The 27,451-nt window shown below is 35.2% G+C and overlaps 1 protein-coding gene across 14 annotated transcripts in view; it reads left to right on the top strand.

Annotated features, from left to right (window-relative positions):
- Positions 1-27,451, top strand: part of LOC129948589 (coiled-coil domain-containing protein CG32809) — a 413,266-nt gene that overhangs the window by 149,075 nt on the left and 236,740 nt on the right. For 13 of the 14 annotated variants that reach the window (XM_056059705.1, XM_056059709.1, XM_056059713.1 and 10 more), the window contains exon 3: positions 11,091-15,089. In XM_056059705.1, coding sequence (XP_055915680.1) covers positions 11,240-15,089 — 3,850 coding nt within the window. In that variant the 5' untranslated portion in view covers positions 11,091-11,239. Of the gene's footprint in view, positions 1-11,090; positions 15,090-21,793; positions 23,120-27,451 lie in introns of those variants that run through there. The other variant, XM_056059718.1, reaches the window with a different exon arrangement.

Below are 27,451 nucleotides of genomic sequence, written 5' to 3' on the forward strand. Positions count from 1 at the left end.
GTTGGTGGGAAGATCGTGTCTTCCTTTGCTGCCAAAATCTGTATGCCTCCGTTTTGGCTTTGTTTGGTGGCGGTTGTGAGAAACCTAACACCTCTTCTACAGCATTGGCAGTATCCTCCTGTTGCAGTCTTCAAACGTTGAATCTGAATATTCGTACGCGCAGTTTAGCACCAACTAGGTAGTGGTCGGAATCTATGTTAGATGACCTGTTCGTACAAACGCCAAGTATGCTAGAGGAGTGTCTTCCGTCAAAAGCAACATGTTCGATTCGGTTGCATATTCGATCATCGGGGGACCGCCAAGTACCTTTCTTGGCTAGGGAATACGGTGCTTCTCAACACCATGTTTTTCTCGGCTAGGAAGTCGATAAGAGTAAACCCGTTTCCAGATGTGATGTCGTGTAGGCTATGTCCTCCGATTGACCTACCAAAGATGCCTTCTTTAACAGATTTTTCGTTAAAATCTCCCAGAAGAATTTTAACGTCATTTTTGGGACATAGTTTATATGTTTTGGTATTGTCATCCTTAACTTCTGTCGGGGCATGCGCGCTGAGGCTCCCTGAAATTACGCCATAGGAAATTACGCCGAAAAAATAAAATGGAAAAAACGCCAAAAATTCTCCATACAATTTTTTGACTTTTTTCCTAGGAAAAAGAACCTAAAGAGTTTGGTGTTAATTCCGGATTTTTTGGCTATTTTTTTCGAAAATTTCTTGGCGTTTTTTCTTTTAGAATAATGAAAAAAGGCCAAACAATTTTTGTTTGGAAAAAACGCCAAAAATTTGCTTTTCGACTTTTTTTCCACACAAAAAAGGAAAAAAAGCCGAAAAATAAACTTTTTAGTTTTTTTTCAAATCTTAAAAACAAACTTCTTGGCTGTTTTTCCTAATCGAATAAGGAAAAAAAGTCAGAAAATTAACCGTTCGTTGTTCAAAATCAAAAAAGTACATGTTGGTCAATGTATTCATATGGTATACAGAAATATATAACGGCAAATAACAGTATTTTACATGTGTTTCACGAATTTTGAAGAGCATTTTGATAAAGCGATGGACAAAATGGAATGTTTTTATTATGATATATTATAAAAAAAATGTGTGTATAAAGAAGATGTTCTTTACATTTGTTATATTAACAATTGTGGCGCTAAGATGAAAGTAAAAAGTGATGGATTGTGTGTAAAAGCAAAGAACTTCGTTGACCAATGTCCGTGTTGGCGGAAAAATGTGGCAGATGTCCTTCAGGTTTACATGTAATACCTATACAAAAATTGACAAATTGAAATAAACAAAGGTATAAGAAAATGTGTTCTACAAAACAAATGAACAAGTACCTATGATATAATGAACGGCGGGGGGGGGGGGGGGTGGCGCGTACGCATCGCGTTCGCCATTGCGGCGCCGCGCCGCCGCGCCATGCCACACGGGTTGCACCGCGCCGCTCCATGTTACGTCGTACGTTCAGATTCTTTTATAGACTTTTTGGGCTTTAATTCCAAATTAATTTTGGAAATTAAGCCAGGAAAAGCTCTGTTCATTCTTTAAAGGCTTAATTTCCAAAACTAATTTGGAAATTACACCAAAAAGTTCTTATTTTTTAGGGCGTTTTTTCCATTTTAGTATTTTGGCTCTTTTTCCAAAAGTTTGGCGTAATTTCCACACTTTTTGGCGTATTTTCCTTTTTGTTTTTGGGCAATCAATCTCCCTACTGCCTAGCCCATTCCATCGCATTTCCTGGAGGGCTTACACATCAACTTTTAGCTCGGCGAGGGCTGGTTCTTCAGAGAGATATCTGGTCTTTTGCTCTTTCTTCCTAAAAAGGTTACTCCGGTTTCACAGCTCTGGATCCGATGGATCTAACGTTCGTCGTTAGTTCACCTTTCGGCTATCTAGCGGGCACCACTAGAAGTTGACGATACCATTTTACATTGTCCAAAGATGACACCAATCGATAATGGATTCCTCTTCTGGTTTTCGACCCTTATGTGCAGCAATTTTTCTTGTTGTCCCCGAGATAAAAATGCTCCTAGTCGCTCATCAGTAAACTGTGAAACGATAACAGAGTGGCAAAAAATTTCAGAACTCTCCTGACGCCAATCCGCAAAATGTAGAGATGGATGACGAGTTGATATCCGTGAATTGAGTTTCACACTCTCGGATACTAATATAATAGTCTCAAGAGCTTTGTGTGTACTGTCGGGGGAGTAATGTATGTTTTAATTTAGTAACAATTCACTTCTAGTTACTTCCCGTCAAGGTTTCCATTCACAACCCTGTAAGTTTCAAAATTAACTTATGATTTAAAAAAAACTATTAGATGGTTCATTTATTTCAATTCAAACTCTGAGTTCAAATTAAACACTGTAAATTCTAACTTATTGAACAATGAAGTAAGCTAAGTAATGTTTTAATCTGAGCTGAGCTGAGATAATATTACCTTTTAAATGTTGAAAGGTCAATTCATTGTTGAAAACTTTGATTTCTATTAATGTTTATAAGAGTTCTTTTTTTGCATTGAAATTGCAAAATTGCATTTAGTTTTAAATAATATATTTAGTAGGCATAATTTAAATGCTTAATCATTAATTCATCTAACGCTATACAAATACATAAATTAATTGATTTTTTTTTACCACCTCTTACTTAACCAGTTGAATACATTCTCTTGAGTCCGTCGTAGTCGTACACTTTTCATGATTAAGCAGTTAAATCATTTGAATTTAATGGGTTATAAATTGATTGGAAATCAAAGTAAATATTGGTCACGATTAAATCCATAAATGGAAGACAATACCAAGTTTATAGTAAAAATCATTTAAATATTATGTACATACATTGTATATTCTTTGGCAACCATGAGTTCATTGAACATTTACATACATTGCTGTTTTGCTATTAAAGAAAGAAGTATTAGTAACTAATATTTTGGTGACCTGATTGTTAGCGTAAAGTATTAAGTCACCAACTGGTTAAATTGAGAATATTTTTAAAATTGTTATTAAACAATCAAAACAATGGTCCAGCTCTAGACTTTCTAAAAAAATCCATGAAAATATTTAATAAGAACATTCAAACTTAGTTTGAAAATCTGTTAACTTTTAAGGTAAATCATTATAATTCGGTCTTTTTTTTATGAGTTAATGGTTCTTAAATATTAAAAATAATTATTTTTTCTTAGAAAGTCTCTCGACTCTCTTAACCTAAATAAGTCTAATTAAAAAAAAAAGTCACCATCAGTTAGGTTGTGGTTATGTTGGCTAATATTTTACAAGTTTACACATAAACCTCAAGAATGCTTACCACATTTTATTTTCCATGCATTATTTTGCTGCCCCATAATTCATAGTGCACTTTATTTGCATATATAACTAGGAGATTTAAATTTCAAACGGTTGCTTGTTGAATAAAAAGTATGCTTACAAAGGGTGTGTCGAAAAAAAGCTGATAGATGCTCTGAAACTTATATGGAGTTTTTCCTTGTAACTTTCATTTTTTTTGTTTTTAAATTTAAATAATGTGTGCTCTGTAAGATGAGATAGAGCTTTAACTATGGCAATTTGTCCTAGTCTAGGTTATTCGTAAACGTCAAACGAAAAAAAACTATTTATTTAAATGTGACTAGCGAGATAACTTTTATCGAAGAAATAATTTGTAGACTATTTGCATTTGGTAGCATTTTAAGACATTTTTGAGTTTTAAATTAAATTTAGATTAAGAAACACTTCAATGGTACATCATTGTAATGTCTAATAATGATGTTTGTTACATACAGTTTTCTCTTATACCTAAATAAAAACTATTCACAATCATACATTTGACATTTCAATCGTATTTTTGACTTGGTTTAGTTTTTGAACTCAAGCTTAGAATAAGAACTGTCATAATATGGGGTTATATATTACCAAATCTAAACAACATTACCACCGATATTTCTAAGACAGTTTCTATCAAATGAAAGCTGTCACTTCTTACACTTTTGTTTTCTGTATTTTCGGAATGCTGGTGTTTCAGAATCTTTGTTTGCGAGAGTTTATGTTTTTGACTTTTTATATATCCGTTATATAAGAGTAAACTCGCATTAAACTCGTATAAAACGTATTTAAGAAATGCCGAAAACACAAAATATTGATGACTGTCCCAAAATATAAACTTCAGTACCAAGAGAATAAGTTTATCCGACTTTCAAAATCTTCTAATGATGCAACTGCAAAGAAATGTTTCGGCAAATTATTATATCTGAAAATTTATTTGGAAAAACTTCCGTCTTATCTTAACCTCCGCTTTTTATAGTGATGACTCCTTAAGGCATTTGTGTTCAATTTTCCGATTATATTTTTAATTTTCCCAAATGCAAAAGAATTATACAAGTATTTATATCAAACCATAAAAGATAAGATATTTTTACTATTATTGTAATACATTTATTTGTTTAAGAACAACAGTGTTTTCATTTTAAAGTTCAATCGTTACATCGTTTAATCCTGCGTTTTGGTAATTGAAATATGTAGGTTACAAGGTCTGCATTTGTATGCTGGCCTTTTCAGTTGATAAACAACAAGATTGTAGTACCGTGGCATGATGATTAGTGCGTTGGACTGTCATGCCAGAGGTCTGCCTATCTAAAAAAAATTTTCACGGGTACTGCCGTTTGCGAGGAATTGACAAATCCTCCAAGAGTATTCCTTGTCATGAAAAGTGCTTTCTCAAACTTTCCGTTCGGATTCGGCTTCAAACTGTAGGTCTCCTCAATCCCTCAACAGACTGTTGCGCCACCCAATTTCATTTATTTTTTAAACAACAAGACAATTAGAGGGTGGAAATCATATAGATGTATTGTAAAAAAGATACTGCCTGATACTTTCCTTGAATGCATTACCCGTTTTGTAATGCTCAGTAAGTAGTAATGCTAGGTATACCAGAAGTTTGGGGTCAATCCACCTGTCTGTACGAACTAAAAGTCTGTCAAATCCTTCTTTAATCATTCGTGTTCGTTAAAATTTCTTTCTCAAATTATTCGTTTGGATTTGACATTCAAAATTTAGATCACCTTCATCCCTAAAATCACCAGCACACAGGAATAGTTGAGGCCCTTCAGGCTCTTTAGGAGCTTTAGCGCCAACTTACGTATATATGATCGTTCCCAAACGCAATAGATGACAATTATTAATCTTGGTTGTCTGAAACACCTTGTAAAATCCATATATTTAAATCTAAATTCAACTTTACGAATTCCAAGAAATATGATCAACCGAAAAACGAGTCTCCATAATCGATAGCCGTATACGAGTACATGTACATTAATTTATTTCGCTACCATATATTTTGCATTTAGTTGTGCAACATATTTTCCAATTTATTGTTCTGCCATTCATAACTTAAAAAACAGTGTCAGCAATATGACCTCTTCCAGAGTATTCTCGCTTCGGTTGTGTTGATGGCGGTCAGTGGCGGTTGCAATTGGGATGGCTATAAAACTCAATATATAGATACGATAGTACATATCTGTAAAGAGAGTGTTCGCTTCTTTCATTGACTTATGACCATATTACCATATTGTCTATCTGAGAACTGAAGCTTGCTGATGTAATTAGATACAAATAAACCAGCACATCCAATGCAGCTCGTGTCAACTGCAGTTAAATTAACATTTGGGCTGATTACGGAATCTAGAACGCTTAAATGTCAAAGACAAAATTTATTTGCAAGTACATAGGTAGAAACAGTCTGCATCATTAGTTTTAGGTCATATTTTTGCACACAAATTGTGTAGGCACTTTTTTTTATCATGATACCTAAGAAAATGCTTCGATACCTTCGGTTAAATAAGACTTTGTATAAGGTTCAATGGGTTGAAGACTAGGAAAAACGTTAGTGAAAAATAAAACAGTCTGGCCCACTATCAAATAATTCTCAACTAGAACGGTATTTATCTGCTTAAGTTGTAAAAAGATTTGGTACATTTTTTCTCACCAAAGTTTTGAACTATTGAGCCCTCCTTTTTGCCGTTGACAACATTTTCTCCATTTTTCTTTGTAGTTTTTTTTTAATATGTGAATATATGCCAGAGGTCTCAGGTTCAAACCATGCCAGTGTACACAGGTACTGCCTCTAGCGAGGAATCGACAAGTGCTTCAAAGTTATTCTTATCATGAAAAGTGCTTTCTCAAACTTTCCGTTCGGATTCGGCTTCAAACTGTAGGCCTTCTCCATCCCTGACAACAATACTCGCACACGGGATGATTGAGAGTTGTATAAGTCTCTAGGCTCTAATTCTCAACGGACAGTTGTGCCACCTAATTTTACTTATGTGAAGCTCAATTGGTGACTTATCTTCTACATATCCTTTCTTCACTTATATAAGATTTCAATATAACTTTTTAATATTAAGATTTTAATTACACTGATGATATTGGCAATAAAATTGTACTTTTTCTAGTTTTTTTAGTTCGATTCTGACTTCAAAATAAAACTATCAAGCCAGGTTTTTTAGATACAAGCTTTTGTAATTCATTAGGCTATTGAGGCTTTATAAAGTGACATTTTCCCAAATCCTTACAATACCTTACTTCAAAATTCCATTTAAAAATGTTCCGTATTTTACTAAAATGATAAAAGCCTCATTTATTGTAAGTATTTAACTGCCATACATATATCTTATAAAAAAAGCATTTTTGCTAAAACGGTTGTAAACAGAAAAACAAAAAATGCTAAAAATCCATTTTTGATCTTTGTACGGATTCACAGTTTTGTAGCTTTTCGAATATATAGACAAAAATATAAAAATAATTTTGGGAACGTATGTTTCTGAGTTTGAACACATATTACTAAAATCAGAGTTGCCATTCAGAATCAGCACTTAAAGTTAAATCTAAAGCGGTCCATAGACACCACACTTGTGTGAACACTTGTGTCGGTGTGCAGAAATGTGTGCCTTTTGTGTGCTGGAGCAGACTTCGATTTTCGGTATACACGATTTGGTGTATAGTGTGTGTCGGAATACCACACTGAGGCAAGTGTGGTCAGTTATTTAGAAAGGGAATTACATTCAAGGTTTGTCAAAACAATAGATAGAGTCTAAAAAAGGATCATAGGTCATCTCATTAATAATGAGAAGTTACGAAAATATAAAATGATTAAAACTGTATGTAGAAGTAAAAGATTTGTACTTTCCAAAATTAACATTCAATTAATTGTTAAGGGATAAGTTGTGTTTTAACTTGGCCTCAGAAAGCCGTTTCTAATTTTCTCTAGGATTTTTTTTGGGGACATATTTTTATAAAAACCTAAAGTGTTAGAAAAATGTAAAGAAAAAAACCTTGTTTTGTCAACAAGTGGTTCTTTAATAAGGCTTCCAATCTATAGCTCAATTAAACTCATTTAATCTTCGTGGTATAAGAAAATGTTGCACATTTTCTCTTAAAAGTAATGCAATCTCAATCAAATGATATGTGGTGTTAGTTTGGCCGGTCCTGGTGAGGGAAGTATGGGCTTTGGGGTTGAATTATGTAGTCATTCTCTGAAGGTCGTTTATAGTGCAGCAGTAGTGGATGATGTTTTTTTTTCTTTTTAATTGAGCTTACTTCGCATTTATTTGTGAATGCAAATGCAAATGGAGAAATCGCATAGTGCATTCTGCATTGAAAAAGTAAGTGCAGTACGTTGGATGGCTTGACTATACTTAAATCTATGCATAAGGTACATAGATGTGGCACAGGCAATTGTTTAATTGGTGAGATGAGAGTTTCGTTGCTGTTTTTAAGTGCATACACAAAAGGTGGACATGAGTTTTCATTAGCATTCATCAAAAACTCAGCTGGACTTTATTTGTAAATACCTACATATGGGTAAGAAGGTACATATTTACATAATAGATGGATTTAAATTGACTTAACACTTTAAGCTGATTATGTTGTGGATGACATAATAAACTAATTTGCATTAACAACGTCCAACAATCTTTTATGATGGTTTTTCAGTGAAACATAATAAAGGTGAAACCTGGATGGTTAAAATCCTGATGGTTTAACCGTCGAAGCTACCGTAACTAAGATAATTCCGATACAGGTTATAGAAGGAGATTTGTTTTTTGTTTTAATTAAAATATTATATATATATATTATTTATATATATATATATATATATTAGTTATCGTCATTTTTTTGTTTGAATTTTTGACTTTAAAATTCAAAAGACTTATTTTCAAACGGTTCAAAAACAATATAAGTTAAATTGTTTTAAAAATCTATATTAACGTATGATACTGATGAATCATAATAATCATAAACAGTGTAAACTTAAAATACTGTATATCAAAATTTTAAAATACTGTATGTCAAATGGTTGCATCACAACAAAAAAAAGAGGCATATAAAAAATGGAAAAAAAATGGCATGCGACCCACACTGTTAACTTCCCATCCCGTCCGTCGATTTGTCTTGCTTAAAAGTTTGAAGGTTTTCTTGAAGGGTTAAAAAAAGTTGTCAGTTGAATTATTATTCAAAATTTTAAAATTACAACAATATTGTCAAAAAAAGAAATAGTTTAGTTTGAAAATCTTGTTTTGGTAAATAGATTTTTAGTCATAAACAGATTTTCACCAATTTTAGTAGCATTTCTTAAATTTTTACAAATTGGATGAATGAAATTAATTTGAAGATATCAGAAACCGAACATCAATTTTTACCAAATTTGCGAACTATTTTTTGTAGATTTTATTTTTTTATGAAAAGACAGACTGTTGGATTTTTATAAAAAAAACTAGTGAATTTCGAAATCAATATTTTCTGTCAAATAAAAAAAGTTTGAAGACAATATTTTTAATTTTTGAAAAGCAATTTGAGTCGAAAGTAATTTTTACCAAGTGTTAGTATTATTTTTTTTTTGTAGGTTTTAATTTTTTGTAAGAAAACTTTCAATTCGATTTTGCTCAAAATTTTACCAGATTTTAAAAGCGTTATTTTTTGTTGCACAAAATAGTTTGGATTTTTCCCAAAAATATATTTATTGGGTATCACGTCACAATATATTATATAAAATTTAATTCAAGTGTTTGGCGTTTTTGGTTCGTGAAATATTTAGGGTTAACCAAAATTTTTACATTTCTTTAAAAATGCTGCGGTAAAAAAAAATAACCCACGCAATTTTCTTGAGAGCCCTTTTTGCATTTTTCTGCATTATTATCTGTATAACAAAATGTATTTGAAGTCGAAATTTCTTCTGGTTCTTGAGCTATAGACGACGAAAAAACATCGAGAACGTACGGACGTATGAACGGTCGCACAGACATCTTTCTAAAAATCTATTATTTCGACTCTAGGGACCTTGAAACTTCAAAAAATGCCAAAATTTTCAATTTGACAAATCGGACAATACTTTCTATGTAAAGTTAAAAATACTAAGGAACATCATATACATAAATGTATCTATAGCCTTAAACGTATTTACAAAAACAATTTTCATAAAAAAAGTCGATTAACACTTACAGACGAACAACTTTTTAGGGCCACGAATCTTAAAAAGCTTATGTAAAGTATGGCGGGTAAACATTTTTTAGGATACAATATTCACGAACACACTCCGTTTAAAAAATTCTGGACTTCAAATTACTTTACTTTTAAAAAACTAAGTTTTGTGCTACAGAATTTTGTTCATACAGAATTTCGACATTTACTTAGTATTATAAATACAGCATTTCAATCCTTACTCGTTTTTTATATTGTGCTAATGCATAATGAAAGATTAAACGCTTAATATAAAGGTCGAATTTTTAAAAGCTATAGGAAAGTTTTTGAAAAAAAAAACACACACACATACAATTCAGAAAACTGCATGAAATCTTTATTTGAATCGATAGTACGGTCCATAAAATTTAATGTTTAAAGATTATTTCATGGAAATGCTGACCTTGACTGCTCCTCAAATGGTCCAGCCTTAGACCAATTTTGGCATATTCTTTCCAACGTTTCGGCCGGTATCACACGAAGAAATGCTTCAACGTTGTCTTCCGATGCATCAATTGAAGCGGGCTTGTCTACATAGACATGAGCTTTAACATAGCCCCACTAAAAATAGTTTAAATGCGTTTCGTATCTCACTATGTCCATTGTTGCGCGATCTGTGTGGCTTGTGGCACAGCCTGGTTAAAACCACATGTCATGCAAGTCAATCTCTTGTATTTTGGGCAAAAAAAGTTGGATAACATCTCACGGTAGCGCTCACCATTCACAGTTACTTCTTTGAAGAAGTACGGACCAATGATGCCACCAGCCCAAAAACCGCACCAAACTATGACTTTTTTCTCGATGCATTGGTAGCTCTTGCAATGCTTCTGGCTGATATTCACTCCAAAATCGACAATTCTGCTTATTTACGTACCCATTGAGCCAAAAACGAGCTTCGTCGCAGAACACAATTGGAATGGACGAAGCGGGCGATGAACTTTCTTAACAGATAACGCTTCAATAATTTGTAAGCGTTGATCGTTTGTAGGACGATTCATAGTTAAATTAAAGACCAAACTGAAGACGTTTTACAATGAAACGAAACTAGATACGTGCGTCAGCTGTTTAAACCAGTGTTGACAAAAAGATAATACCTAAAAAATCACCCTTTAGATAATTTCTATTCATGTGGTACTTACTTGTTAGCAGTTTTTTTTTAAATGACTGCATGATATTTTTGCATTTCAAACATTAAATCCCAATTCTCAAGCGTCACCAACGAATACAGAAAGGAAGAAATATTCTCCTGTAACTGTGAATAAGCAAAAATCCATCCAAACACTTTATCATCCCTATAGACATCTTCATGGAACTTTAAACGACCAGGATATAGTTTCATAAAAGCAAAGTAGGTGACATTTACGAAGGACTACGACGAAAGGGGTCAAGTGTGTTCTATATCCTTAAGAAGAACTGGTTGCGCTAATGCAACTTTAGGGCGTAAGTACATACGCAAAAATCTATAGGCACCGCATTTTAAACACACATAACACTCATTGAATATACAATGTATCAAGTAACAGAATATTCCGGTTGAATTGTATTGCAAATAAGATCTAACTTTTTATTTTTTTTTAACTTTATTTCCCAGGCCTTCCCACGGAACGTTATCGAAGTGAATTCGGATTCAATGAAACTCACCACAAGAAATTCCTTTACACTACACATTCCTTTCTTTCACTTAAATGCAACTAACAGCATCAACACCACAACACACTGCACCAACATTCTTCAAAAACAATGTCAGAAACAAAAGAACCCTCCCCAGAGTCCAATCAGTCACTAGAAATCGAAACAATAAAGCAACCACCAACACCCGCACCTCGTGAATCTATTATTTCCACTGCAAAAGCTCCAACAACCTTAGCAGCAGAAGAGCCATCTCTTAATGTAAATGATTTGAAAATCTGTGATAAAGAACCTGCGGAATCAAGTAGTAGTCCTTCGAGTACGAGTACGAGTACGAACACGAGTACAAAATCAATTCTTACTAACGGAACAGGACAACCAGTGAAGACAATCTTGAAAAAGTCAGTTTCTTTCGACCCTGATGATGAGATTGTAAAAAAATTTACCTCAGGGGAAGTGATAGTCGACCAGAAGAATCCTTTTAAAAAGTCCAACGGTGTGACAAGACAGAAGAAAACTCCACCTCCGGTGCCAATTAAACGATCCACCTTAAGCACAGTGAAGTCAACACCTAAACCAACGCCCAAGGTAAAAGAAGATTCAGAATATGTGACCACTGAAGAAGTTCTGAAGCAATCAAAGTATGTTAAGACGTATATAAAAAATCCAGACAAGTACTTTGAGTACGATCCAACTGTGTTAGCTCGAATAAAGTTCGAGGAGTTAAAAGAGCTGAACGGGACAAAACCTCCGAAAAAGGTTAAGCTTTCACAGCAAACTCAAGAACGTTTAAGAGATTTAAAAAAGAAAAGCCCACAGTCTGCGAAGGCTTCGAAAATTCCAAACTTTAAAAAGGTTTCAAAGCCAAACTATCCTGATCTGTCGGACATTAGAGTCAAAACTGGGACCGATCTTGAAGACTCGCTTTTCAATCCTGAAGAAGTTACAAAAAATGCTAAAAAATTTGACGAACGTGTCAAAAAATTGCAAATAAGTTCAGATGACGATTTGGAAGACATCGATGAACCATTGACAAAAAGTGATTCCAGCGAAGAAGTTAAGCTGACAAATTCAACAGTTAAGAGCAGTGTAGACCAAGTCGACAAGGCTCCGGTGTCAGTAGCAGTTAATGGTGAAGTAAAATCCTTCACAAACACCGTTAACTCTCAAGAGTTTAAGGAATTCCTCAAGAAAAAAGGATTATTGCTAACACCGAAGCGCGCAGCAGCAAAGACGAACGGTACAAAAACAAACGGGGTGATCCCAACGAGTACTGAATTAACACGAGTAGAAATTCTCATTGAAAAGCAACCTCCAATAGAACAAATTTATTCAGATCCCGATACCATAATGGAGACGCCAAAGAAAACGAAAAAACCTTCGGTGTTCCAGCGCCTTCTGCCGAACGGAATTTTTTCCTCGAAAAGGAAAACGACACCAAAAGAACAAGTTCCTATACCGCAGAGTGTTTACGGAAACATACCGACAAGTGAAAATGGTAGCGTCGTGAAGCCCTCTCCGGCAATCAAGCGAGTTGTTCTGGAACGTCAAAGTTTCCACGGAGGCTCGGGTAACGGACTGCTTAGCAATGCTTCAGACCTTAAAAAGCAAATGGAAAGATCCCGGAAGAGCTATGCAGCTGGAGATGATCGCTCCACATCGATCTCAAGTGCCTTAACAAATAACGATGACTTCCCCCTGCAAGATGAAAACAATGTCAGCAAGACAAAGAAAGATGAACGTTCACGGTCGGCAAGTGAGGGAACCCTGACAAAAGCCAACAGAAGTCGATCGTCTTCCAAGGAGAGACTTCATACGTCTCAGTCTAGGGACGGATTAGTGAGGTCGCGAGTTCAAAGGGCACAAATTCCTATCAGCTCTCTAAGGCCAATGCCAGCCAAGAGCCTGGAAAGGAATACCATAGACAAACATCAACAGCAACAGCAGCAGCAGCAGCAAACACCCCAGCAGGTACAACTTAGACGCTCAGTGGCTGAGCGGCAGTCACTTGTTCCGAAACGATCAGCGCCTCAGGCGAGTGACAAGAGAGTTATTTTCGGACGATCCTCTTCCATGGATAGACAAGAGATATCAAAGAGAAGTGGTTCACGGCAAAGCAACTCACTTCCAAAATCGAAGAGTGCCTCGTCTACTCCCAAAGGTATTTTAACCCCTAAGAACTCCAAGGAAAACCTACTAGATGGAGGGCCGAAGTTAACATCGACTCCAATTAGAGAAGACGCTGAGCTACGAAAAGGATCCCCACAAGTGGCAAAACCCTCTGTGTCACCCATTGAAGCCGCAACACTACAGGAACAGCAAATGATGACGGCGCCAATGCATGTGGGCCAGCAGGAATGGGTGAAACTTAGCGAAATAAAAGAGCGCACTGATCGTGAACTTTATAACAAAGTTATCCAGCAGACTCAGGGCGGAGGTGGTTTGCAAAAAATACCTATTAACGGACAGCCTTACAATCCAGAGAACATATACGAGCGTTTACCGGCCTATCAAATCCAGGTGGGGCAGTCAATGTCGCCGCCTTATCAGCCAATCTATGCCCAGCTTGTTCCAGAAGCAAATTTGCAGAATTTTCTGAGAGGATCACAGCAACGAAACACATTTTCAGGCGCTTACAGGAACCGCAACACGAAAATAATCGACGGCAGTCCACTTATTATCCCGGAAAACCAACAGATCCAATGCATCAGGCCGGAGCTGACTACAAATCAGGTGCCACGATGTCAGAGTGTTCTTGATGAAATGATGGCTCCCAATCAGCGGGATAAGGGTTATCGAAGTGACTCAGAGACACCGGTCGTTATGCGGCGAAAGGAACCGAGTGCACCACGCAGTGGAACCCTTACGCGCGAAGAAATTCTGCAAAAGGTCAAAGAGTTCTGCCGAAAGTCGTTGAATAAGACTCCAACTAAGTTGGGCAGCACTTCTAGCCAGACCAGCAGTCACAAGGAGCTAAACGGGAAGGTACCGAATGATATCTCTCCAGTATCCTATGTATCGGTAGAGACCCACAATCGCCCGTCGTCTAGATTAGCTGCTCCACAAGTTCCCCAACGGATGCAGAGTCTCCCGCCCACTGCGGCAGCAACAGTAGTACCGACAACGGTGATTCAGCCCCAAATAGGCACACCTACAACATCACCGATATATGCCCATGTGATAAAACGTAACAGTATTCAATCAAACGTCTCAGACCAATTTGACAGTCCTCAAAGGAGAGCTTCATCTTCGGCCGACTACTACCACCACCAGCCCCGGCGGCTGTTTGCTCAATCTAGTGAAACGGACTCTGGTGTGTTCGGACGCCCAGACACAGCATCACCAGCGAGATTTGTAGTCATGGACAGTGATAAAGTGACTCCTGCGCATCTAATGAAGTACGGACAATATGGACAGGTCCAAATGCCAAGTCCGTACGGCTTTATACACGTAAAGCCCCAACAGCAACAGGGCCGTCCCCGAATGGATGGACGAGCGACGCCTCTGATTCTTGAACGTGGCAATCAGGTGGGTTCTCAAATATATTGGAGTCCCACACGAGCGCTACAGCATAGCCCACGATTACCCGTTCAGTTGAGTCCTCGATATGCTCCACAAGCCCAACAACACCTAAGCAGACAACAAGGATTGGGAGCATTTGTAGCTCAATCTCAACAACAGCCGCAACAGCAACAACAACAACCACAACCAAATGGAAACTTGGTGTATGTCAAGGTGCAAGATCAAATCTATCGACCGATTAACATGCGTCCAGGTTCAGCTGGCACAATGCCACCGCTGCATCAACGTGTGCATAAAATCCCGCCACCAGCGACAATGTTACAGCCCATATCGCAACACAACCAACCGCAACCTGTAGCTGTCTATCCCCAGATGTACGAGAGCGAAAGCGGTTCAGAGGCAGGCGAAGTGCAACGAATTATGGAGAGGCATCGAATACGTGAGTACTTTAAAAATTTAAAATAGAACTGTAGTATGACAATATTGTATTTCGTCAGAACAATAGTTGAAACTTTAAGAAGCTTAGTTCTTTGTTACAACTTATGCCACCAAATGTTGTAACTGTCTAGACAGGGATTTTTTGTTTAAGAAAATTGAGTTTACTCAAAAATTATTTTAAATTAGTTGGAAATTTGAAATACAATTTGAAATTAATAAAAGAATTGCCCTTAAATATTTTATATCAGTTTTGAGAAGCTCTGGGAAAATATTACAAAATTTAGGGAATTTTGTTCACATGAAAAAAATTTCCTTGAAATTACAATTTCAAAAGTTGTATGACAGTAAAGAGAACAAATTTTAGGTTGTTGTATCTGGTGTGATTATAACAGTTATAACTTATTGGAGCCACACACCAGAAAAGCTGAAGTTATCACTCAGCCTTGTATATAAAAGCTTCTTCTTCCTTTTCCGATATAAACAACACAAATTAAATATGTTAGGGGTAGGTTATAAGTCGAAAAGTTGTCGGTACCTTTTTTATGTCATTTTGGCTGGTGAATTGAATCTCTTCTCTTCGCGACACCAACGCCAATAATGCGGCATATGTTCGCCCTAAAGTTTCTGCTCATGACAGTAATGAGAAAAAACGTTTTTATATTTTATTTTATTGTTTTTTTTTTTTTTTTTTTGAGGTAAGTAGTTTAGGGTATAGTTTTATAAAATCGCGATGCATTTATTGATTGATTAAAAAATCAAATAAGTAAAATAAGACACAGAATATACAAACTACGAGAAATTCCAGAGCACTTGAATTAAAGGTTAAGTAATATCATGTAATATTTTAATGGAATATGAAAATATCCTAAAATTTGTAAGATTTTTTGAAACAAAAGAGAAGGGAAAATGTTTGTTTCTAAAATAAAGTTCTTTAAAATGGTCTTTAGGGAAAAAATCGTTTTTCAACAGACAAATAATTTTCTTGATGGTGAACATTGTATTATGTATTAATTAATTTTTGAGTCAAGCATGCATTTTTATTAAAAACTAGCGGACCCGGCAGACTTCGTCCTGTCATAATGATTTGTAAAGTGGCAGTTTTGTTCCTAACCGTGTGATGTTTGAAAGACGCGGTTGGTTGATATTTCGAAACATTATAACTATTAATCCAACCTTAAATTAAAGATTGTGGGGTGGAAATCCTAGCAAATCCAGCTAGTTTAAAAGTTCCGGTGGATAATTGACTACTTCATCTTGGTTAGTAGTGGAATCAACTGAACTTTAAAATTCAATTCATTTACATCAATGTTTTTCGTCTTTTGATTACGTTAACTGACAAAAACTTTGAAAAAATTAATGCAGCCAGTCAATATGTCTATACGAAATTTGCCATTACCAATGTTAATGAGTTGTTTAGAAAATATGTTTCCAGATTGGTAATTTTGCAACTCGACACACATATGCTTCCTTAAATGAAGCAATTTGACATGTTTCCACTAATTGGAGGACTCTAGACATATGTTCATTGATTTCATCAGCTGGCTTTGATTGTGGAATAACTGGCGATGTTTGACGAAAATCTCCTGCTAATAAAACCATTGCACCACCAAATATGATATTATTGCCTCGTAGATCTTTTAAGATTCGGTCTAAAGCCTCCAAAAAATTTGTAGGTGCCATCGTACATTCATCCCAAGCAATAAATTTACATTGCTGCAAAATCTTTGCCATTGCAGAGGCAATGTTGCAGGTTGGACTTGCATTGCTTTGCATATTTAATGGAAATTTTAGTGCTGAATGCCGAATGGGCTGTTCGACTAGGTTTTAGTTAGAAAACATTTGTAAATTGTGATTTTTTTGAGGTTAGGATTTTCATGCATTAGTATTTGACAGATCACGCGGGATTTTAGACATGGTGTCAAAGAGAAAGATGCTCAGTATGCTTTGACATTTCATCATGAATAGACTTACTAACGAGCAACGCTTGCAAATCATTGAATTTTATTACCAAAATCAGTGTTCGGTTCGAAATGTGTTTCGCGCTTTACGTCCGATTTATGGTCTACATAATAGACCAAGTGAGCAAACAATTAATGCGATTGTGACCAAGTTTCGCACTCAGTTTACTTTATTGGACATTAAACCAACCACACGAATGCGTACAGTGCGTACAGAAGAGAATATTGCGTCTGTTTCTGAGAGTGTTGCTGAAGACCGTGAAATGTCGATTCGTCGCCGTTCGCAGCAATTGGAAGATTTTACGCAAAGATCTTGGTGTAAAACCGTATAAAATACAGCTCGTGCAAGAACTGAAGCCGAACGATCTGCCACAACGTCGAATTTTCAGTGAATGGGCCCTAGAAAAGTTGGCAGAAAATCCGCTTTTTTATCGACAAATTTTGTTCAGCGATGAGGCTCATCTCTGGTTGAATGGCTACGTAAATAAGCAAAATTGCCGCATTTGGAGTGAAGAGCAACCAGAAGCCGTTCAAGAACTGCCCATGCATCCCGAAAAATGCACTGTTTGGTGTGGTTTGTACGCTGGTGGAATCATTGGACCGTATTTTTTCAAAGATGCTGTTGGACGCAACGTTACGGTGAATGGCGATCGCTATCGTTCAATGCTAACAAACTTTTTGTTGCCAAAAATGGAAGAACTGAACTTGGTTGACATGTGGTTTCAACAAGATGGCGCTACATGCCACACAGCTCGCGATTCTATGGCCATTTTGAGGGAAAACTTCGGAGAACAATTCATCTCAAGGAATGGACCGGTAAGTTGGCCACCAAGATCATGCGATTTGACGCCTTTAGACTATTTTTTGTGGGGCTACGTCAAGTCTAAAGTCTACACAAATAAGCCAGCAACTATTCCAGCTTTGGAAGACAACATTTCCGAAGAAATTCGGGCTGTTCCAGCAGAAATGCTCGGAAAAGTTACCCAAAATTAGACTTTCCGAATGGACCACCTAAGACGCAGCCGCGGTCAACATTTAAATAAAATTATCTTCAAAAAGTAAATGTCATGGACCAATCTAACGTTTCAAATAAAGAATCGATGAGATTTTGCAAATTTTATGTGTTTTTTTTTTTTAAAAAAGTTCTCAAGCTCTTAAATAATCACCGTTCATTAGAAAGAGAAAAGGGCTGTTTTTTCCGGAAATTATTGGAATTTTTCTCGCCGTAAAAACCATCCTTGAACTTCAACGAACATTTAAAAAAAAAAGAATTGGCCAAATTGGACAAGGCGTTGTTGAGTTATGCGGTAACCAACACATTTTGCGATTCATTTTTATGTATAAGAATTAAAGATAGGTATGATTTTTCGTTTTACTTAAGTAGGTATATAAAATAAATTGTGTAGCTCATGGTATTAAACAGGGGAAGACGAAGAACTTAGTACTCTCTATTTAAAATTGTTAACTAGAAACTAATTTAATATTAAAATTTCTTGTTATAAATGTTGTATTTTTTTACACAAATTAGTATTGCTAAGATGGCTAAAAACATGATTATGTAATTTGTCGCACAAAAGATCGATTGCACCAATATGGCTGTACAAATGTATGTCCTCAATTTGAATACAAAAAAGTCAACTAACATGGTTCTGTTACGTCGACCATTTTTTAAAATATGGAATATAACTTTCAGATTAAAATTCAGCAATTTTGTTTAGGGCCCAAATTGCGAAGGGATAACGAATTGGCCGGTCGTGCGCCTTCAATCGGAATTTGTCAGCAAATAATCCGTAATCTTTGTGCAGAATTCTTCTCATGCTAGAGAGAGTAAAATGTTGAGTTGTTAAGATCATACAATTCTCACTTACTTTTTGCAGACGCGTACAGCAGACGCGATATATGAACTTAAACTTCTTTTTTCATTATGGGCTGCACAGGGCTTAGTTTCACTTTAAAAATGATTTTTTTTGAAGCGAAAGGAGACTCATTTTTCCGCAGAAGTATGAAACTGGTGGTGTGTAGTCAGAAAAGCTTAATATAAGCGTCTCATTCCGCTTCCCTTATCATTGTAGCGCCTTGCAAGCGGAAATTTTAGCCATTAAAGAGGTTCTCTCCTGGCTAAGAGAAAACGTGATATCAAATTCTGATATCCGCATCTTCTCTGACAGTAAGGCTGCTATTAAATCTCTTGACGGTGTCTCAACCAAATCTCAAACGGCCCTCGATTGTCGATTGTCGATCGTCTCTTATGGAGATGGCGCAGCAATTTAACATTCACCTCTGTTGGGTGCCGGGCCACAGAGACATCACAGGAAATTATAGAGCCGATGAACTTGCTAAAAATGGAACCGTTATACCTATTTCACCTGATAGGGAGAAGCTAGGTATACTGTAGCTACATGTAAACTTCTGCTAAAAGAAACAGCTTTTGCGATAACAAACTCTGGGTGGCACTTGGTGTAGCCTCAAATGACTTCTGTAGGAGCTGTATGAGGAAAAAGAGGAAACAATCTCTCACCTTCTCTGCACTTGTTCTGCTCTTTCACTAAGATGCACTTGGAGACTTGGAGACTACTCTTTTGATAATCCCAGTGAACTATCTAAAAAGGATATCAAATATCTTCTTCGCTTTATAAAAAACTCAAAATATTTCGACAAGTAAAAATTAATTGTCTATATTCATGTGGTATCAAAATGAGCCTTCTTTTGGCCTAAGTGCGTGGATTCTGAATCCACAGCCACTTTAACCTAACTTAACCTTTCTATGAAACTGACTTTGAATTAAGATTTCACGAGTGAAACAGATGGCAAAATAAACTATTTAAAAAAAAGCTTCTGCGATGAATAGTGAAATATTTAAATCTTTATCTTAAAAAAATGTATAATTGGTCCCATTTTAAATTCATCAAGTCTTTCTTATTGCGCACTTCTTTTTTAAATTATTGTATTTTTTTTAACTATCAAAATGGTACATTTTTTGCCTTGCAATTGTTCTTTTTTCTTAGCATTGTATTAAGAGGCCCATAGACACCAAGCTTGTGTTCACACTTGTGTCGGTGTGCAGAAATATGCGCTGTGTGTGGTCTGGAGCAGACTTCGATTTTCGGTGCAAGACACGAAAAGTGTAAATTCAAAAGTTTTTGAATTTTCTGTGTCGGTGTCTTGGTTGGTGTGATGTGCATGGGGTACACGCGCACATTCAGTTGTACCTGAATAGTTCTTGATTGTCTTACGTTGCAAGTTGTTTCAATAAAAGTTTCAACGTAACTCGTTTCGATTTGTCCTCTATTTGTGTACGACCACAAGTGTGGCCGCTTTAAGGTGTCTCTTTTTAAAAAGCTTAAATTTCGCTTGCTCCAGCACCTAAAACTCATAGAACTTACAAAACTTTGATCAAAAATCTATCCAAATTAATTAAATAAACACTTAATTCTAGAGATGTGTCAATCTATCAATAAATAGAAAGGCAGATAATATGATAACAGTGTTTAGCTAGTCTAAGGTTCATGTGTATTTTAATTTACATAACTTAAAAACAAGGTTGCCTCCATTTTTATGAAAACAATTTAAAATATTAATGTTTAATCCTCAATTAATACATCGCCTTGTGTCTTGTGTACCTACAAAACAAAACCGAATGAATTTTCATCGATGCTTCAAACAAAACATTTTTGAGAATGCTCCGCACACCTTCCCAAATACCAATTCAAAACAGAGTACGAAAAATCATATCCTTGAACTGTAAAACTCTTATTGAAAAACTTATAAGAACCCATCACATTCACAATATACTCGAAATATAAATTTCTGTTTTCTAAAGTTCTATAATATACATCATCTATAGGTAGTTGAGTGCAACTTTTGCACATAAATCCTTATGGTAGTCGATGCACAAACCTAATCATCTTCTATATAACTTTCTGTAAAGTTCACAAAACACAAAACTTCAACAACTAAATCATTTCTAAAACACACAAATCAACCTTTCCGAATCCCGCCAATCGAAAACATGAATACACAATTCGGGTCAATAAATCAAAATCACCAAACCCTCCTCCCCTCCCCCCCACACACACACTAAGTCCTTTCCAGCACCTTAAAATAAAAAAAAAAAACACAACAGACACACAAACACTCATTATTTCCATGTCCTGTCATTGTTAATATAAATTTCCCATTCAAATCACAAGAAAAACATGTCTCACATGCGGAGCGGAGTCCTGAACCCTCTAACTCTAACCCGTCCACTTCAAAAAACTGCTTCTTCAAGTCGCTAAACAAATACAAACAAACGAAACGAAACAAAAACATCCTCACAAATATACAAATATGTAATAAATATGTATGGAAATTTTACATGAGAGAACATCTAATTGTCAAGGTGGGTTCGGATGAAAGGATTTTATGCACTCCAGTACTGTGCTCAGTACATCACACACTCATGCATACACAGCGGTATGGAGAGGAGTCCTTTCCAGATTCTTCCAAACATTATCCGACCCATGGCATTCATTACGTCATATATCTCCTTTCCTATTCCTTGCACTTCTCCAGATGTGCATCGGAATCATGAAATAAAGAGAATACTTTCCAAGAGCGTCTGCAGGATTTAACATTTGGAGCGTCAGTGCACCCTCTTTCGAAAAATTCATGAACAAATGAATAAAGAAATCCTGGTTGATGAGTAGACGAAACCAAATTACCTTTTTATTCAACTCCTTTTATCACCATCGTTATTTTTGAACATTGTCTTAAATAAATTGATATTTTTTGACCTTTGAAAGAGACGGTTTCAAATACTTTAAAAGACCCAATATCCAAAGTCCTTGAATGTAACCACAGGATACTACGATAATGGAGCACTGATTTATTTTACAAAGTGACAACTTTGTTGCCAAGTTCAGTTTGTACCTTAACCTACCCCAAAATAAAGTTTCTCCGGGCGGATATGACAATATAATTGGTGTATCATAGTGTGTGTGTGTCTAAAATGTGCTTACGTACGCATTAACCCCGAAAATTGGAAAATTTAAGGGTTGTCGTCGTCAGCGTGTAAACGTCACCTTTGAACTTTTTCTTAACATGCCATTGTATAGTTCTAAAGTTTTGTTTATAGTTGCGATTATATGTAAAAAAAATTAATTTCGCAAACAAAAAAAAGTCTTCCAAGAACCATTCTGGTGATGCTCCTTACACCATCAGGTCGTTGTAATCAAACTTTCTTAAAAAATAAAACCCTTCTGTAAAATTAATGTCCTCCACATCTCCTGAGAAATATAAACTTTCGAGATGCGAGCGAGGGGGGTTGAGAAATGAGAAATAATTCTTATAAAGGTGAATTTTTGATGAATCTGCTATTCCATCCCCTTCCACTTACCAACCCTTTCCGTTCACCACCCCAAACAAAAACAAAAAACCCTTAAAATTTTGTAAATATAAAGCAGACTTGAAAAAACAACAACATTACATCAAAGTGCGCAGTCGTCATGGTTGATGTCTTAGCTAATTTCTGGAGGAAATTTTATTGCGCACCAAATGCCAGCGCATTTTCCAACATGGGATTTTCAACTTTTCGCTACATGATGGAGGGCCAAATGCCAAAACACTCTTTTTGGGCGGAAACTCGAATTTTCAATTTTTCACAGAGCGCACCACACCAAAAATCTCCATCACAATTCGAGTCGGGCGGCTAACACAAACGGATGGCTTCTATGAGCAAAGTGTATAGCAACGCGTTTTAGTGACAAAAAAGAATAAAGAAATCAAAAAATTACAGAACAAATCAAAAAATCCTCTAATCTGATTTCAAAATTGTAAAAGTAAATCATTTTAAAAAACGGCTTAATCGACTAAGAACACAATCGAAATTACTTCAAAAATAAATTCTAGGCCAAGAAAACCACTAGAGGCAAGCAAGGCCAGGCAGACTTGGCCTTTTCTTTCTTGATGCAGTGAAGTGAAAATGAAAATTTCCAAAGATTAAGAAGAAAACTACAGTCCTTAATTAATTTAATCTGTGAAAATAATAATTGAATATCAGAGAAGTGGTGTAAAATTTAATCAAATTTTAAGTGTAATTTTGTGAGGAAAAATAAGAACAAAAAATTGATTGGATGATCGGCGTAAATTTTTCTTAATTTTCGGGGAATCTCTGTGTACTGACATATTTGGGTGAGGTGAAAACGCCGCAGGATACAAAATGAAAAATACCACTGAAATACAAATTCACGGTCGTCCTTCGTACGCCCAGGGACAGTTTCATGAGTTTTTGAAAGTTGTAATCCAATTTTTCTGAAAAATATTTTGTGTTTTTAATAAAATATTAATATTTTTCACAATTTTTGTTGAAAATTTTGAGATAGAGAATTGAATTTCCTTTCACGAAAATTCTCTCACGCCACGGAAGGAGTTTTCTCTTGTCAACAGAGATAGAGGAATATGAGATGACACAAAAAACTTTCCCTTTGAAATTAAAGAGAGAGGGAATTTTTTCTAACAACAAAATAATTTCCCTAAGTGCAAAGGGATATTTTCTCTTTGGCATGAAAAAGGGGTTGGAAAATAAACACCTTTTTCTAGTTAGGGTTGGGGTTCGAAGTGTTGTTATTTTGCGTTTTTTTTTGTGTTGACTTTTCCTAAAAACGACGATGTGACGATGATGATGATCAGACGGAGACGGAGACTGAGGCGGAACTGAATCAAAAACATGGAAAACAACTAAAAACGAGATCTGAACATTTGTAGTTGTCCACCCGCACATGAGTGCATTTTTGTGCATCAGTAGTGTTGTGGTGCGGGGGATGTTCCTTTCCTTTCCTTTCCTTTCCTTTCCTTTCGTTTTTTTTCTTTTCATTTTTTATGTTTGCATAGTTTATGCAGAGACGCATGCAGGGAGAAGAGCAGGAGGGAAAAGGGATGTCTGTATGCATATACGTGTACATTGAGGGAAAAAGGACAATAACCCCTAGGAATTGATAGTGGTTGTTTTTTTTGTTTGTTTTATTGCAGTTTTTCCATAGACACGAAATGGAGGTAGTGGTCGTAGTCGTAGTCGTGGTCGTGGTGGCGGTGGTGATGGTGATGGTCCCTTTAGTTCATTGAGCTTCTGGTGTTCTAGATACAAAGATAGTTTGTCTGATTCGATTTTGCGGTTTTGTGGCTTTGGTTTTACCTCTGGCATTGGTGTTGTTTAAAAAAAACATGAACGAAAAAAACAGAATACCTCTATCATCTATTAAGTCCGGTCCGGACCCGTTTTTTGGGCTTAGCTTGTGTTTTTTGGGGAATTTTTTCTGCGATGCGCTCTATTTCAAAGGACATTGTTGTGGTTGACTTAACCAGTGGCAGACAAATGTAAATCACTGTATATTCGTATTGGGGTTTTGTAAACAAACTGAATTCGGAATGAGGGTGGTTTGGGTTGGAAAAAAATGGAATTCAAATCATTCGTTAAGAAAAAAACAACAACAAAGAAAAATGAGAAACTAAAACCCTTTTCCAGAGAAAAATAGAACGTAAATTTTATCTTTTAATTCATATAATAATCAATGCAAAGGCCGGTGCTAAATTTTTATTGATTTTGTTTAATTTTTCATTTTAGAGAAAGGTAGAGAAATGTACTCTCAAAACTTAGCATTTTACTGAAAAGAAACCAATAAAATTCACCGTGTATGTGATTTCGTTTAACCTTTACATAGGAAACATCTTAATGTAGGTTATGAATAAGTTGAACTAATTTCTAGAGTTATCATAAATCCATTAGAATTTCAGACTCTTTCATCCTCAAATGCCAACATTTTAACAATATAATTCATGACGTTGATCAAATGTTTTTTTTTTTTTAATGATTAGCGTCATTGAATCAAATCCTTTAAGGGTTCTGTTAAAACTTAAGCCACTATGAATAAACCAGTTCTTAGTTAAATTTATGATAAAAGTGAATCTGCTTTATCTTTCCGTTCATCTATATTAAAGTAAGATACTTAAAATTGGCAAGTTTTTTTAACTCGGATTGTTATTAACTTATACTTAAGAAGCAGATGGAAATTTTGGTTAACCCAAAAGATCACAAGAACAAATAACGCCAGCACAAATTATTACTAAAGGAAGATTCTTTTGAAAAAGTATTTTTGAATAACTTTCATATCGTCTATAAATTGGTATTTAGACACATGATTCAAATAACAGAAGCAACTGTTCACGGTAGCCTCAAAAACTTTTGTATAGGGTCCACTAAGCTTCTTGAAAAAAAAATGTGACATCCTGATTTGGCTAGTACCAGTTTCTCTTTAATATGATTTTTGATGTTTAAATTATGAGTAATAGTAAAACCAAGATATTTATACTTTCTGACAACTTCAATACTGGTACCATCTAATGTCCAATTTTGTACATTATTATCTGAACGGTTTTGAGGTTTAAAAATCATAATTTTAGATTTAGAAATGTTGATTTCGACATCCTACGAATTGCAATATTCTTTAAGTTTATTTATCTGAAACTGCAATGTCACTGGGTCATCCGAGAACCCCACCAGGTCATCAGCATAGAGCAAAATCTACAAAGATAAATTGACATAGTTGACGCCTCCCGGTAATTTATTTTCAATATCATTCTTGTGGAACACCTGTTTCGGTTTTAAAGGATTTTACATAGATATACCATTACAAACCATTGCAGATGTGTTTAATAAAAGTTGTTCATAAATCCGAATAAATTTGGTTGAAAGACCAACAACTGCCAGCTTATATAAAAGCTATCTTCTGTTGATGATATCAAAAGCAGCTTTAAAGTGAACGAAAAAAGTGTATAGGGGCTTCTTTTTGTCGATAAAACGCCTGGCAACGCTTGTAAGAGCAAAAATATAAAAAATATTGGCTTCAAACTAATTTCGTCTTATAGAAAATATTGTTTTCACCATTCGGTACAATTTTTATAAAAATATCCACTAAAAACCACGTTAACAAAAACATATTTTGAAATTAAACAATTTCATTATATGCAAACAAATTGTTAGTAATTTTAAGTTAAATTTCTTAGAAAAGATCAACCGATAACTTTTTTTTAAAAGATACGGAAAGAAGAAAAAACTGTTACGAAATGTTTTTCGACTCAAGTATTAGAAGAACAAAGAAAATTATGGCTGAAACACATACACGCTTCAGCTTCGGCTTCGTCTGCGTTACGTTAGGCCTGCTTCGAGGTTGCTTTGAATGACATTTCTATTATTTCAACTCTCCAAAGAGCAAATATTTTGTTTGTTGACATTTTTTTACAGATGATGAGCTGTCAGACAAAGCAAATGTTCAGATAATTGAACTAGAGCTTCCGTCTGGAGTCACATTACGTTACATTACGTTCTTTTCCTTACGATTGTCAAACGAAACGTGAGGTCGAAGCTCCATTGTGATAGCATGCATGTAATTTCTATGGCTGAACTCGTAAACGTCAGGCGAAGCCGAAGCTGAAGCGTGTTTGTGTTTCAGCCATTATTGACTTAAAATTATTTATATCACATAAAATTTTAGTATGAATATTTTGTTAAAGTTTTTTCAATGTACTTTCGATTAACCTTTTTGAAAAAAATAGAATGTATTATGGAAAGTCCTTAATTTCAGGTGCCTTTGGTTCCTATACATTTATGTCTTCTCGAGATAAGCTTTAACTATTTTATATTGTTAAAACAATAAAAAAAATAACCTTTAAAAAAGAGCTTTACAATTATAACACCTTTTACAGTAAAATTGTTTGAACAAAATTATTTAATAACACCACACACTACAGCGCCCATATGACATAGTCTTCAAACCTTCAAAATGGGTTTCCGCATTCCTTGTTTTTTAATTCTTTAGGTATCATAAGAATGGGTTGGTATTTTTTGTGTAATAAGTAAGTTTAATTACTGTGCTCTAAGTTTTTTGTTAGTATTTTGAAATAAGGCAATAATGAATTTACAACAAAATGTAAAACCCGTCTAATACCCAAATTTTCTTGGACCTATACTTAAAACATCATGATGAATAATCTGAGCTTAAAGCTTAAAAAATAAAAATATTAATAATAACTTTCTTTCTCAATTTAAATTATTTCGAAATTAGAAAACAAGATTTCTTCAAGTTTTTAAACTTCGGTTTTGCCAGTATAAACAGTTCCAAGTCGCTAATTTGATAATTTCTTGACCCGTTTTGCACTTTGCAAGTTTGATTTTTCAAGAAGACAAACCTAATATTTAAAACTATTTGCCCATCTTAAAAAAACATAAGGTCTCTCTGTCCATTAAAGAAAATGAAAATAAAAAAGGATAAATAGCTCCAATTAAACAAAAAACAGAAATATCTGTAGTCGTTGGCAAATATAATTTGCTGATTTAATTGACATGGAGGAATAAACATGATGCTATGCCTGA

The sequence above is a fragment of the Eupeodes corollae genome, chromosome 2 (assembly GCF_945859685.1).
Source record: "Eupeodes corollae chromosome 2, idEupCoro1.1, whole genome shotgun sequence".
NCBI lineage: Eukaryota > Metazoa > Arthropoda > Insecta > Diptera > Syrphidae > Eupeodes > Eupeodes corollae.